The 13,343-nt window shown below is 33.7% G+C and overlaps 1 protein-coding gene across 1 annotated transcript; it reads right to left on the bottom strand.

Annotated features, from left to right (window-relative positions):
• Positions 1 to 277: 277 nt before the first annotated feature.
• On the bottom strand, positions 278 to 9,177 carry LOC132635259 (pyruvate kinase isozyme G, chloroplastic). The gene is made up of 12 exons (XM_060351582.1): positions 8,744 to 9,177; positions 7,097 to 7,348; positions 5,624 to 5,789; positions 5,046 to 5,180; positions 4,827 to 4,937; positions 4,593 to 4,681; positions 3,417 to 3,479; positions 2,221 to 2,396; positions 1,715 to 1,817; positions 1,336 to 1,484; positions 751 to 859; positions 278 to 641 (listed from the first exon to the last, which is right to left on the bottom strand). Exons 1-12 carry the CDS (start codon positions 8,996 to 8,998, stop codon positions 528 to 530), a joined length of 1,722 nt encoding a protein of 573 aa, XP_060207565.1. The 5' UTR covers positions 8,999 to 9,177; the 3' UTR covers positions 278 to 527.
• Positions 9,178 to 13,343: the final 4,166 nt, after the last annotated feature.

Below are 13,343 nucleotides of genomic sequence, written 5' to 3'. Positions count from 1 at the left end.
AATATTGAAATCATTCATTAACTGCAAATTATGACTTTGCTGAGGGGATTATATTCAAGCACAATAAAAAGAATGCAGCTTCTGGAATGGGAATTGACCCACGCACAGAGGAAACGTTCTCCAAAAAACGTTAAATATTTCTGTTTTGCTTTGCCTGTGATCCTGATAAAATTGTTTTCTGATTTCTGATACACCAAGACATATTCAAATGGAATCATGATGATAACTACACGGGGGAAAATCACACAAATAAATAGTAAATGATGCTACAAAAAAGTTATCAAACTTTAATTTTCCATTCTCCGATATCGCTAGAAAGTTCATACAAAAATGATACAAGAACGCCAAAACAGAAACATCTGTATCTAAAATTGCAACTTTTAAGAAGATTTCTCTAATTTCATCAAATAAGGAACAAATTTAAGGGGAAAAGGGAAAGAAGCAACTGTATATAAGAAACTTTGAAAAACTGTATCCTAGTTGTCACCACTCAGCATGTTTCACTAAATAAATGATTGCTACGTATATCAACTTTGGACCTTACGGACTTGTATGTGGTGAGTAGAATGTCTACGCCAGATTGGTTGTGCTCCACTTTGGACAAGAGTGACACATTGTCCATCCTTCACCAAGCTTTTGCTCTGCAGGATACAGAAAATAAAAAGATTATCCGTGTTTGTACATGGAGCAACCTTATACAAGAAATGCTGAGGGAAATACACATTAAAAAGACGGGAAAACATCACTAACCAATAAGAGCTTGATTGCTCGGGAAAAGGTCTCCTCTGCATCAGCTGAAAACTCCATATATATAGGCACGACACCATGATACAGAGCAAGACGCTGCTTCACCCTTTCACTGGCACAAAACATAAATTCATGCCGTATGTTAATAAATATGTAGGCGCATATATATGTAATTGTAGAGAGAGAGAGAGAGAGAGAGAGCTATATTATTTTTTCTATTGGTAGAAACAGAGCTACATTATTCTTTATATAGTGAGAGAATTTAACGCTTACTTGAAAAAACAGAGAAAATAGCTCAACAATGGAACAAGACAAGTCAAGCAAGGTCCCTAAAGACTATAATTGCGACTGGAGAAAAGGCTAAACTTGCTGAACCAATGACCCAATTTTGCATAGTGCCCCTCCCACAAACTTCTTGATACCAAAGACAAGTCTCAAAATTTTAGTACAGAAAACTACCTTCAACAATTAAACAGAGTGAAAACGATTCAAAGGAGCTTGAGCTACAATAATGTTAATGATCTCAATGAAATATACCATGATACAATATGACTAAAGCTAATAGTTGTACTTTTTTAAGGAACTTACTTGTTTGTGAAAGCAAAAACTGTTGATGAAGGCCGATTATGACTTAAAATTACTGCCATAGACCCAGTTCTTGTGAAGACAATGATGGGAGTGTTAAGGGTATCAGCCATTGTGGAAGAATGGAAAGCAAACATTTCACCCATATGGCTCTGCAAAATATATCAAATAGATAAAGCATTTTGCATAACAATTAGAGTTGAACGTGATTTCCTCGTTGGATAATATGAGAAATAAAAAATCCCGCTGGATGAAATGATTTGAGTTCTTAGCACAAAAACAGATAAAAATCCAGTAAAACATATAACTCTTTCTGAGAGAAAGGTAATTGAAAAGTGAAGTTTACAAACTACAATACATATAATTCGTACACCGCATATACCTCATGGGCGAGAGATTGACTTGGAGAACTAGTGTTGTTTTGTAGGCTTGACTCAGTCCTTAATGACACAATATGCATCACGTGAACTGCCTTCAGCGGGTACCTATGCATTTATGGAAATAGATGGTTCAATATGTATAAATCATCTATTCCAGGTTACTAAATAACAAACAAAAACACAAAATAAAAAGAAATGATTCTAATTGCAAACTCAAATGAGAATACACCATGAGGATCTGACCAATCCAAAAGTATACCCAAGGAGGAAAAATAACAACCGAGTAGCACAACAAAGCGAATAGTAGAAAAGAACATTATCATAAGGATCTGGATCCAAAATAGAAAAATGATCAAGGCAGAGAGATAAGAAGTTAAAAACACATAAGCAAGTGGAGAAACCTGATATCGATTTAAGCAAATACAAGAAAAGCAGTAATCAAAACCAAGACGGATAGTAAAAAGCACTGAAGGATGTAAAATTAGTTTGTGTCTAGAACAACACTTACTTCCCATGAGCGGTTTCCCCTGAAAGCATTACAGCATCAGCACCTTCACGTACTGCAATAGAAATGTCCGAGACTTCTGCCCTTGTTGGGGTTGGGTGATCTATCATGCTTTCAAGCATGTTTGTGGCAACTATTACAGGTTTTTGCATGCTCCGACACCTTCTAATAATGTCTTCCTGTGGATACATGCAACAGCAGTTTCTCATTTCTGACTAAGTTACTAAAGTAAGATACAAAAGGGCTTGGCGAGGAAGGAATTTCTCCAAGAGAAAAGATCATTGACAGTAGCCAGAAGGAATGCAGTTCAGTGGTCTGTAATCCTGTTTCAGTAATTCTAGCACTTACTTTTATTGTGTTAATAAAGAAAACCAAATTGATTATGTTAATACTATAACCTCCTAAACTAGTAAACGTTTTTCTGTTTACTATAAGTAACAAACCTTTGACAAGAGTATGATAATACCACACAACATTCAGTTCGGAAAAGAGGTGTAAATCTATTTGGAAAGTAAATCATGCTGAATGAAAGAAGGGAAAACGAGTATTGAAGAACAATAATCTCCTATATTGGCAATGGGGTTTGGCTGTTAAGAGGCACCAGGGGGTTAAAAGGCTGAATGAAACAGGACAGGTTTGTTTCGATGGGCACCACAGTTGTTGTATGTTGGAGAAACAGGTAGACAAATTGACACAATGAAATAGTTCAAAGGTAATGAGAAACTCCACAGCTCAGTAGGTCGACTAACATGCACATTTTTCATAAGTGCCAGTGCTGCATTTCTCCTCCCGAATTACTAGGGATTTGATTGCAAATCTATGCAATTGAGTGATATTATAAACATTCTTGTTCAGTTGCCACGGGAATATATCTAATTGTAAACCTACGGGTATTTTGAACATGCTGGTTAACTTGCGGTAGGATGATAGCATCATGAACTTGTGAGAATCAACAGTAATACTAAATAAATATATTCAAGATTACTCGCCTCCCTAATTTAGTTATATCACGTAATTTTGTCCACCATATTGACCAAAGAGCAAAGATTTAACGAAGATGATGTGATCAGTGATGGAACATATGAGCCTTTTTTAGCATGGTATTGTAAAGATCTCACCATCTCCGCACTTGATAACAGAGGTAGTAAGCTATGAAAAGGCTCATGAAATGAAGCTTTATGCATCAGCATTGAGATTACCTGCAGCAATGGGACTTCCTCAATTGGAAGCTCAGCTCCAAGATCACCGCGGGCCACCATTGCCTATCAACAATTGCATAACATTACTTAGAAAGATGTCCAAAAAGATGTTAAAATAATTGAAAAGTTACCAGTTTCAAAAAAAAGATGTTAAAATAATTGATGTTGTCATTTAAAAGGTCAATCGCAATGTAGTCGAGTAACTTGGCTTAGAATGGCAGCTTGATCTGCTAAATAAAACAACCGAATTCACCAGTAGAATTGTCACTCAAAAGCTTTGAGACACCATCGATTAATACAATGAGGGTTTTGGGAAACAACTAGAACTACACAAGAAGATCGACCAGCCCTTCTTCATAAGTCTATAACTATATTTCTATAGCAAAATTTCCTACTTCGATTAATAATTTCTGCTGCAGACAGAAGTACAACAATACACGTATGCCAAGAAAAGCAAATTAGAGATCAAGTGTTGCTAGTCAAAGTCCTAGGAAGTTTCCAGGAAATACAGATAGGGGTCCACAGAAAGCCTTACAGCCAAAATATTGAGATGTTCAAAATTCTAAGGGAGAAGAATTAGCCAGAGTAGGGCTTCTTGCAGCCATCAACGCCCAAACTAGTTAAAAGAAAGAATGTTGAAGCTTCTGAAAGCTAGTAGTGCACTTGATTCATCTACTTTACTTCTGCTTCCTTCCATCCAAATGAAGCTCGACAGTTTGACATGCAATTTTTACAAACTGTGCATCATGAAAATGAAGCAGTCCTTTTCTTGTTGTACATGGTTTTCTGTTCTGATGGGATGTCTAATGAAGAAAAGATTAAAAGGCTCAGAATTTCTAGTATGCAAGTCAGTCGGATATTTGACTGTCCTTTTTTTATTTACACTACTCTAGTTAATTGATTACCATGGTGTGACTACTGGCACACCCTACTGTATGTGTTCTTTGCTCTTTATATCTTCATAAAAGGGGCTTACCATACCTTTGGCATCCATTTTAATTTTCAACAATATTTTCACTGCATCATCCTTCACTCGATAAATATAAGCAAGACGATAATAATAGTGCTATCTTTTTTGTTACGGAGACCTACATACACTCAGAGACTGACATAGCAAAAATAGTATGAGTACTTAAGTAAATTGATTAGGCAACATTTTCAACACATTGAACTAACCCCGTCAGATGCAGATAAGATTGAGTGGAGATTTGGGATGGAGTCTGCACTTTCAATCTTTGGAATAACATGAATATCTGCATTACAACCTGCATAATAGCTCTTCCAACTTTAGAGGGAAAAAAAAGATGAAGGAATGCAACCATGAAAGCCTTTGACAAGGTTACATCCCTATAAATAATAGGTAGAAGATCCTTATCCGGAAAAAAACATAATAGGTAGTAGACATTTTACTTTTAAGGTAATCTTTCAATTCATGGATGACCTTAGCATCTTTCACAAAGGAAACAGCATAGAAGTCAACTTGATTTTCCACACCAAACTTAATATCATCCCAGTCTTTCTCTGTATAAGTTACAAAAAAAAAAAAGATCAAGCTAAAGTGTGGTCTTAGAAGAAAAAATGAGTAACTAAAATATTGTAGGGAGGTGGGGTTCCATAAATTGAACAAACCTGTTATTGAAGGCAGGGTGGCACTTTTTCCTCTTACATTTAGATGCCGTCTTGATTTCAGTTCTCCCCCATCAATAACTTCACATTTCACTACGTCGCTGGTTTTTGACTTCACAGCTAATGACATCATCCCACCTGGATGAACAAGAGCAGGTAATTGAGATTATGGGACAAAAAGTTTCTTTTCCCAAGAGACACAAAACTTGATGATAAATCTGGATCTAAAGGCCACTCTTCCCATTATTGAATTTTTTGTTTGAGATGCAACCACGTTTGAAATAATCACAAAATGATACTTACTATTGCAAGAACAATTCACAATTACAATTCCAGTATTGTGTTGTCTAATTTAATACACCAAGAAAAACTCAATTAGATAATACAATTCCAGTATTGCACAGGAACTGTTAGACAAGACTAGCGCCTCCCATGTTCACCCCAAAGGCATTTTTTTCAAGTCTCTCGCGCCGAAGCAAGTCCCAGATATGTCTTTTTAGAACATTGTTTGTGCTATAGCAATGTTTTAGATAAGCAATAGTGTTTATCAAGCAAAAATGAACTAGAAGAAATTCAATTACCATCAACGAGTAGTATGTCTCCTGCCTCCACATCATTTATGAAATCGTCATAATTTACACTAACAGTGTCTTCTGTGCTGACTCCTCTTTTAATGGTAAAGTTGAATTCTTGACCCTCCTTCAGGAGGATTGGTTGTGGCACATCTCCACTTCTCACCTCGGGTCCCTGCAAAGATATATCATAGGCAACAAAAGAATATAATGGGAAGGAGCTCATTAGCGTGGCGTATAACTGTCCTAGAACTTATGTCTCATCTTAAAACACTAAATAAACAAATTACTTTCAACATCGCACTTGGGAAGTGGAAAACTATCATGACAGGCTTCACAATCTTCATAATAAAACAAAGGTCAAGCATGACAAAGAACACATGGTTATGCACCTTGCAAATGGCAACTGGATAAATATCCACAATGCATTAACTTGTCTATAGAACAACATGTGACGTTAGCAATTTTTTACAATTGAAAATGACAATAACAAGCAACAGAAGATGGATCTCAATTTTCATTTTCTTTTGATCAATAGCTCAGTTCAAACACAACTTTATATCAGTTGAGAAAACAAAATTAAATTGCTTCACCCATTTGCAAACTTGTGAATCCAAAACCAAATGAACAGTATATCAGCATTTAAGTTCCACAAACCCAAAAGTTCTAAGTCTATTTCTCGGTGATGCTAGTGATAAGTGGTAGCTACAAGAAGAGGATATGAACAGGATTCTCAGTGTCCACTCTGTTCTCTTTGGTAGAACACGAAAAAGAATATAAGGAAATCAGTCACCATGTCCATCAACCCTCAACATACCAAACAGATCACCTGAAAAGCAGTTTTACTATCTAGTCGTCCTAGGCTTAGCTTATAAGAGAAAGGAGCACAAGTCTTTGTTTGATATATGAAAAATTCCCGTCACCTTGACTACTCTACTACAACCACACCACCAAACCCTTCTCACATTGTTCCCAAGGATTAGCGAAATCGAAATAATGAAATTCTTCAGTCATCTCAATGGGTTCAAAAGCTACATGTACTTTCTTATGATATAGACACTCCAAACAGTAGTAAAAGGCAGGACAACTGAATACCAAAAAACTTGCTGAACTCAAATAACCCACTCCAATTGGAAAAATATTAGACCTATGCTATTACTGATTCTTTTTTTTTTTTCCTTTATAACATTGATGCTCGCACCAACTTGTGCCCCCCCCCCCCCCCCCCCCCCTTCAACTGTTCCACTAGGTGCCTGCTACTTCCCCCACCAGCACAGGTATCGCGTAACTCTGCCTACCAAAGCTTAGGCAGATGAGAAAAATCACCTAGTCTTTTTGTCTCTACTGAGATTTAAACCCGGGTTTCCAAGGCTTACACCCAATTCATTGACACTAGGTCACACCTTTGGTGCTTGGACATATATGATCATTTTTTGAACAGACACTAATAATTGCAGTTATAAAGCTAATAACAAGCATTACCTTAGTGTCCAACATTATTGCTATAACCTTGTTCTCAGATTGAGCATTGTATTCTTTAACAAGGTCAATGGTTTTCTGATGAGATGCATGGTCCCCATGTGACATATTCAGACGGGCCACGTTCATTCCAGCCTCAGCCAATTTCCAGATCATCTCCCTTGAGCTTGTAGAGGGACCAATTGTGCAAACAATCTTGGTTTTTCTTGGAGAGTTCAGATACACACTTTCTTGTCCCAGATTGTAACCGCTGGACTGAACCACAGAAGGGAGAAAATTACCATAAGTTACTTTTAAGAACGAAGGACTCATTAGAATGTTCAGAGTATGTGCTCTTACAGGAAACAAAACGGTGAAAAGGGAGAATTTTGATAACGGAAAACAATACATCAATATAAGTTTTGGTTTGCTCAAGCTTATTAAACGTAAAAACTTTGAATAGGCATATGCAGAAATGTCAGATGCACTAACTCTTTACTAGGAGACAGTTTTAATTTATTTGCTCTCTTTTTCATATGTTACTCTTTTTTCCCTTCTATGGGATATCTAAAAATATAGACCATGAGGTAACAATGTAACACGATTTGCAGTTTTCTCCAATTAAATTAAGCATCAACAGTTCATATGGGAGTTTCCTGATACTTTAACAAAGAGTTGATCAGATTCTCAAGACCTTCAAATAAAACTATTAATGGCCCAATGGAATAAATCCTGCTTTTGGAGATACTACTATGATGAATATAAGCAATCAAAATACGCAAACCAAACTCATGGAGACCACTCTGATCGTGGAAGACCATTTGATTTGCTATAAGATAAATCACGAGCACAGGACCAATGATTCATGAACGAAAGTCAAGTGTAATAAATAGGTTAACAGAGTATACTAGACGAGAAACAATTGCTAGATAATCTAGAGAAATTCACATCCCTCCATTTACTTAAAAGTTTAGTTTGAGTAATATACAGGGGATGCATTTTCTCAAGTATGAATGTCATTCTAGCCAATTAAAATTCATATACTTCCGCAGTTATTGCACATTTTTAGAGTGAATCTTTAGTGTCCTGCAAACTCACCAAAGAAGCATCTCTACTGTTTAGAGGACAAGCCTTGACACGACAGTAGAGATGCTTCTTTTGTCAACTGTAGGACACGAATACGAGGCATGGAAACAGCCTCTTGGTTGAAATGCAAAGATAAATGTTGCATACTATATACACCCCCACCCCCCACCCCCCCCAAAATCCTGCATTTCGTGCATGGGTAAGCATTTAGTGGGCATATTACGCTCTATGTCTATTGGGAGAAAAATATTTACGCCACGTAACCCATAATTTGAGTTTATTACCCGATTTAGCCCATATTTGTGTATAGACGCCTTTTATACAAGGTTGATACATTATGTACAATGCTTTCCCCCCTGCATAATATTGTATATTGGACTACATGGCGTAATTTTTTTTATGTTGGGCTGTATATTTTACCTTTTTTAATTGCACTTGTTCTATGCAAAACTCAAACTTTAACAAATGCCAAGGTAAAAAACACAGATCATTAATCAATCATAAATAAAGAGCTGAAAGAACAGATACATCAATAAACATATATTAGTAACACAAATAACTACACAACTAAGGGGATTCACTTACTGGTGAGGTAACAGGTATATTGTTATCATAATTGGCATGGACATTGGTATTTACGCCACGTATATGATCAGGTGATTTAACAGCCACGATTTGATTATTCAAACCGTTGACACGTCTCCTGTTGATGCGATAATCTGAAAAGAAGAACAAATCAGCAACGTTCTTAGCAGAGGAAAGGCGATCCAACGACGGGTATTTAGCCGCGTCAGATTTCAATGAGGGTAGTCCAGTAGTAGGCAGATTCAATGTCGCCATTTGAATAGAAAAAGAGATGTTTAGAGTTCGGAGAAAACTAGAAGAAACAAACTTCAAGAAAGTGTGTTGTGTTTTGTGTGGTGAAGGAAAGGAAGTGAAAGTGAGTAAGCGAAGAGAGCGGCTGGGTGCAGAGGAATTATAGAGAGTAGGATTCTCTTTTCACTTTGTACTTTCCTTCTCTTGATCTGCCCTACTTATTAACTCTACTAGATGGTCTATCCGTGGTGCGCACGGGCCCAACACTTTAGATTATAGTGTATCTATATATATGTAGTTGTATTTGGATAGTGATAATATATATATATATATATATATATACACGAAGCATGAGTTTTGTGCTCCGTATCTAAAACTTTATTATATTTGTGTTTGGTACGAAAAGTTATTAATACTTTTTAAAAGAGAAGACTTGTTTAAAAGAAAACTATTTTTCTCTCTTTGAGATAAAACAATAGCAATATTTAAGCATCAATTGATACTTTCAATTTTAATTCGATTAATTTAAAGGTGTAAAATACTTATTATTTTTTTTATCAAATTTTGATTTGGATAATTCTAATTCAAATTATTAAATTAATTTTACATGTTTGAAACGAAACAAAGTAAAAATTGATTTTCTATTTAAACGAAGAAATGCTATTTTTTAATTTTTTATAATTATTCTTGGTTTAGTATATTTTACTTGTCATGTTGTCTTTTGTTTGGCTTTTTAAGGAAACGTGAATTAGAATTATAATTTGACTAATTTACCTTATTCATTATTTGATCTCCATTTGATATTAACCTCTTTTCACATTTATTAGTGTAAGAATAAAAATGAAAAAGTAATTAAATTCTATCTTATTTTAAAATATAAATATTTTAAGTATATTTATTTTAGTAATCATAACAAATAAATGACATGGTGGAATAGCAAATACAATAATTAAATAGCTAGATTAGATCTCAGGCTAATATAAGAAAAGAAAGAAAATTGTATGCATTTGCCTACTAAAACTTTTGAAGAAAAACAATAATATGGGGTCCATATTTTTTGCTGTGCAATAATTTCATTTATCAAATTTTGATTTGGATAATTCTAATTCAAATTATTATATTAATTCTACATGTTTAAAATGAAACAAAGTAGAAATTTGATTTTCTATTTAAATGAAGAACTAATATTTTTTAATTTTCGGTAAATATTTTTGGTTTAACTCATTTTACTTGTCATGTTTTCTTTTGCACGATTTTTTAAGGAAACGTCAATTAGAATTATAATTTCACTAATTTACCTTATTAATTATTTGATCTCCATTTAATATTATTTTTTCTTTTATGACATTAATCTCTTTTCACATTTATTAGAATAAGGAAAAAATGAAAAAGTAATTAAATTCTATCTTATTTTAATATATAAGTATTTTAAGTATGTTGCTGTATAATAATTTTATTTGCTCCCACTAATGGATTGATACACATGTGACAATGAATCCATCATTATTGATTTAATGAGATACTTTGAAAATTACATAAATATTGTTTTGATTTTTTAATATGAGATGCACTTTTGTTTTTTTGACATTGTTTGTTTTTTTAATTTGGGTTTTTTTTTAATATTGCTTGATTTTGTTAATATGGGGTCCATTTTTTTAATCCATCATTATTGATTTAATGAGATACTTTAGAAATTACATAAATATTGTTTGATTTTTTAATATGGGATGCACTTTTTTTTTTACATTATTTTTTTTAAATATGGGATTCATTTTTTTTAATATTGCTTGATTTTGTGAATATGGGGTTCACTTTTTTTCCGTGAGTTTAGAGATGGTGGTTCCACTTTTTTTAATTCTTTTTTTTTTTTAATATTGGTTGGTGTTTAGTTGGGGCCCACACTTTTTTTTTTTAATATTGGTTAATATATTTATTCTTTTTATCAATCTTTGATTCATTAATTTTTAGAAATAAATCAAACTTATATTAATTCATATATTTAGATCAAATCTTAAAGGTTTAAATGACACAAAGTTCAAATATATTTTCCGTTTAAATAAAAAAAACTGCTATCTTTAAAATTTTAGTGAATACTCATTGTTTAACTTTAATTGGATGTAGCAAAAACAGAAGTATTAATTTGATGTCATACTTATGAAAGAAAAAAAGAAATTGAATTGGGCATAAATGCTAATTTTACATCTTTTCTGATAATCTTCCTAAGGCAAAGAATAAAGTAGGACCCGCATGTTTAGAAATGTACACATTTCACGCACGTGGCATTGAATGAAGCAAAGCTCTAAACTTGATAGTGACATTGTACTGGAGTTATTGAATAGTGAGGGGTGAAGTTAAATTAAAGTTGCCTGGTTTTTTAGTGAACCCGATGTTGTTACTGCACAATGTACAACTGTCCTATGCTGATATGTTTACAAATTGACTCTTTTACCCTTGATCGTCCCAAACGGACGACGATCATACCCCAAACTCGCTTTTCTATATAGTAGAAATTATGTATGTACTTGCGCTTCTTCCACGTTTACTTCACTCCACTCATTTATTCCAAATGCTCCCATTTCTCCTCATTAATGCTTAATTTTGGTCCATTCGTACATTTTCAATAGCAAATCGACTCATACTAGGGTTGCTTTATTCTCGACCGGAGATCTCAGGTTCGAGTTTCTCATAAGCTAATTTAAATTTAGTGGAGCCCAATAAGAATATCAAATATTGAATGGAAAGCAAAAAAATCATATTTGATTATATTAAATCCATATTATCTTATGGTTTTAGGAGTCATTTGGTATAGCTGGTTAGAGTTATGCAGGTATTAGTAATATAAGGGTTAGTTATGAGGAATTCATGTAGTATTATTTTATGTGGGGTTTAGTAATTCAGGTATCAGTTATTTCATCTTCTATTATGTATAAAATAATTATATAGATTCTCTCATAACTTATACATGTATTAGTTATGTCGGTTTTTAAATTACAACTAAAACACCATTCAAATTGATACATGAATAACTTGTCTCCTAACTAGCTACCGAACGACTCCTAAAACACAAGCGAAAGATCAAATCAAAAGGAGAAAATCAAATCATATTAGTGAATGGCATTTTCTCAAAATTAAAAAATCGCAAAATCGGATGCATGTCGATCCGAGTTGTGCAATTTTTCATTTTTCATTTTTAGGGTAGTCTACCAAACCCGCGACTTAAATAGCAAAAAAAAAAAAAAAACTCCAACATTAACGCACAAAATTAGTGCGTGACTACTAATCTTCTCTTTTTTTTTTTGGTGACCCCATTCACGCACGCACAAAATTCGTGCGTGAAAGGACCAAACTGTTTTTTTGCAGTTTGGTCCTTTCACGCACGAATTTCGTGCATGAATACTACTTATGTTTTTTTTTTTTTTTTTGTACTAGTTTGGTTCAACTTTTTTTTTTGTGCTATTTAAGTCGCGGGTTCGTAGTCAACCATTCTTATTTTAGTTGTACTACTAGACTCGCTCAATATAAACAAGATGTGTGGGTCCCAAATTCATTTAGTTCAGGTATTTGAAATCCTTGATTTGCTAAGAACTTGACAAGTAGGAAAAGAACAACAGATGTGGGGGCCATTTAAGTGTGGGGTGACAGGGACAAGCACATTTCGATAAACATTACTCCTGGCTCAATATAAGCGTCCACGTAATCTTTATATTTTGTTTAAAATAAGTGTTCATATAAAAAATCACGAAACAATTAACTTGAATTTCCGAATTTGCGCTTATTTAATTAAGACAATTAATAAGCAGGAGTCTTAATTATAGTTTGATCAAAATATCTATTTTTTCTATCTGTTTGTCCAAGCTTCAAAAATCAACTTATTTTGAAAGAAAAAAAAATTAAAAAGTAATTTTAGCGAAAAACAGTTCGTATTTCATCAATTAATTTAAAAAACACTTTTGAGCAGCAATTAGTGTTTGTTCAAGCTTTTAAAAAGTGTTCCTAACTAGGCGGTTGAACATTCGATTTGAAACTATGAGATGAAATCAGCGTTTGGACATGCATTTCATCTCATGGTTTCAAACCATGGTTTGAAATGTTTCAAATATAAAACTTGACCCATAAACTTATATTTTGTAAAAAAGACTCATAAGTTGATATATATTTTTAATAATTACTTTCGCCAACCATTTACCAACTTTTATTTATGTCTATCATGTGGGAGGATTATATTAAAAAGTAGTTACATTACTATTCATGTTAAATTTTCTTTTTTATTGAACTAAAATTTGATCAATTGATGTTGTATTTTTTAGAAAGGTCTTATAGTAGCGTATTAACTTTGTTATGAACTATGACTTGGTCATTTGGTAAAATT

This window comes from Lycium barbarum, chromosome 4, assembly GCF_019175385.1.
Source record: "Lycium barbarum isolate Lr01 chromosome 4, ASM1917538v2, whole genome shotgun sequence".
Lineage (NCBI taxonomy): Eukaryota > Viridiplantae > Streptophyta > Magnoliopsida > Solanales > Solanaceae > Lycium > Lycium barbarum.
Note: the sequence above shows the minus strand (reverse complement) of the source record. Positions and strands in the feature narration are given on the sequence as shown.

Bases quoted from the DNA above. Each gene is read 5' to 3' on its own strand.
- LOC132635259 (XM_060351582.1), bottom strand. From the start codon at position 8,998: ATGGCGACATTGAATCTGCCTACTACTGGACTACCCTCATTGAAATCT. The intron at 4,682-4,826 runs GTAAAATGTCTA...GCTATTATGCAG, and splicing joins ATTGAAAGATTACCTTAAAA to GTTGTAATGCAGATATTCAT. The intron at 2,397-3,416 runs GTAATCTCAATG...ATGTATCCACAG, and splicing joins AGGAAGTCCCATTGCTGCAG to GAAGACATTATTAGAAGGTG.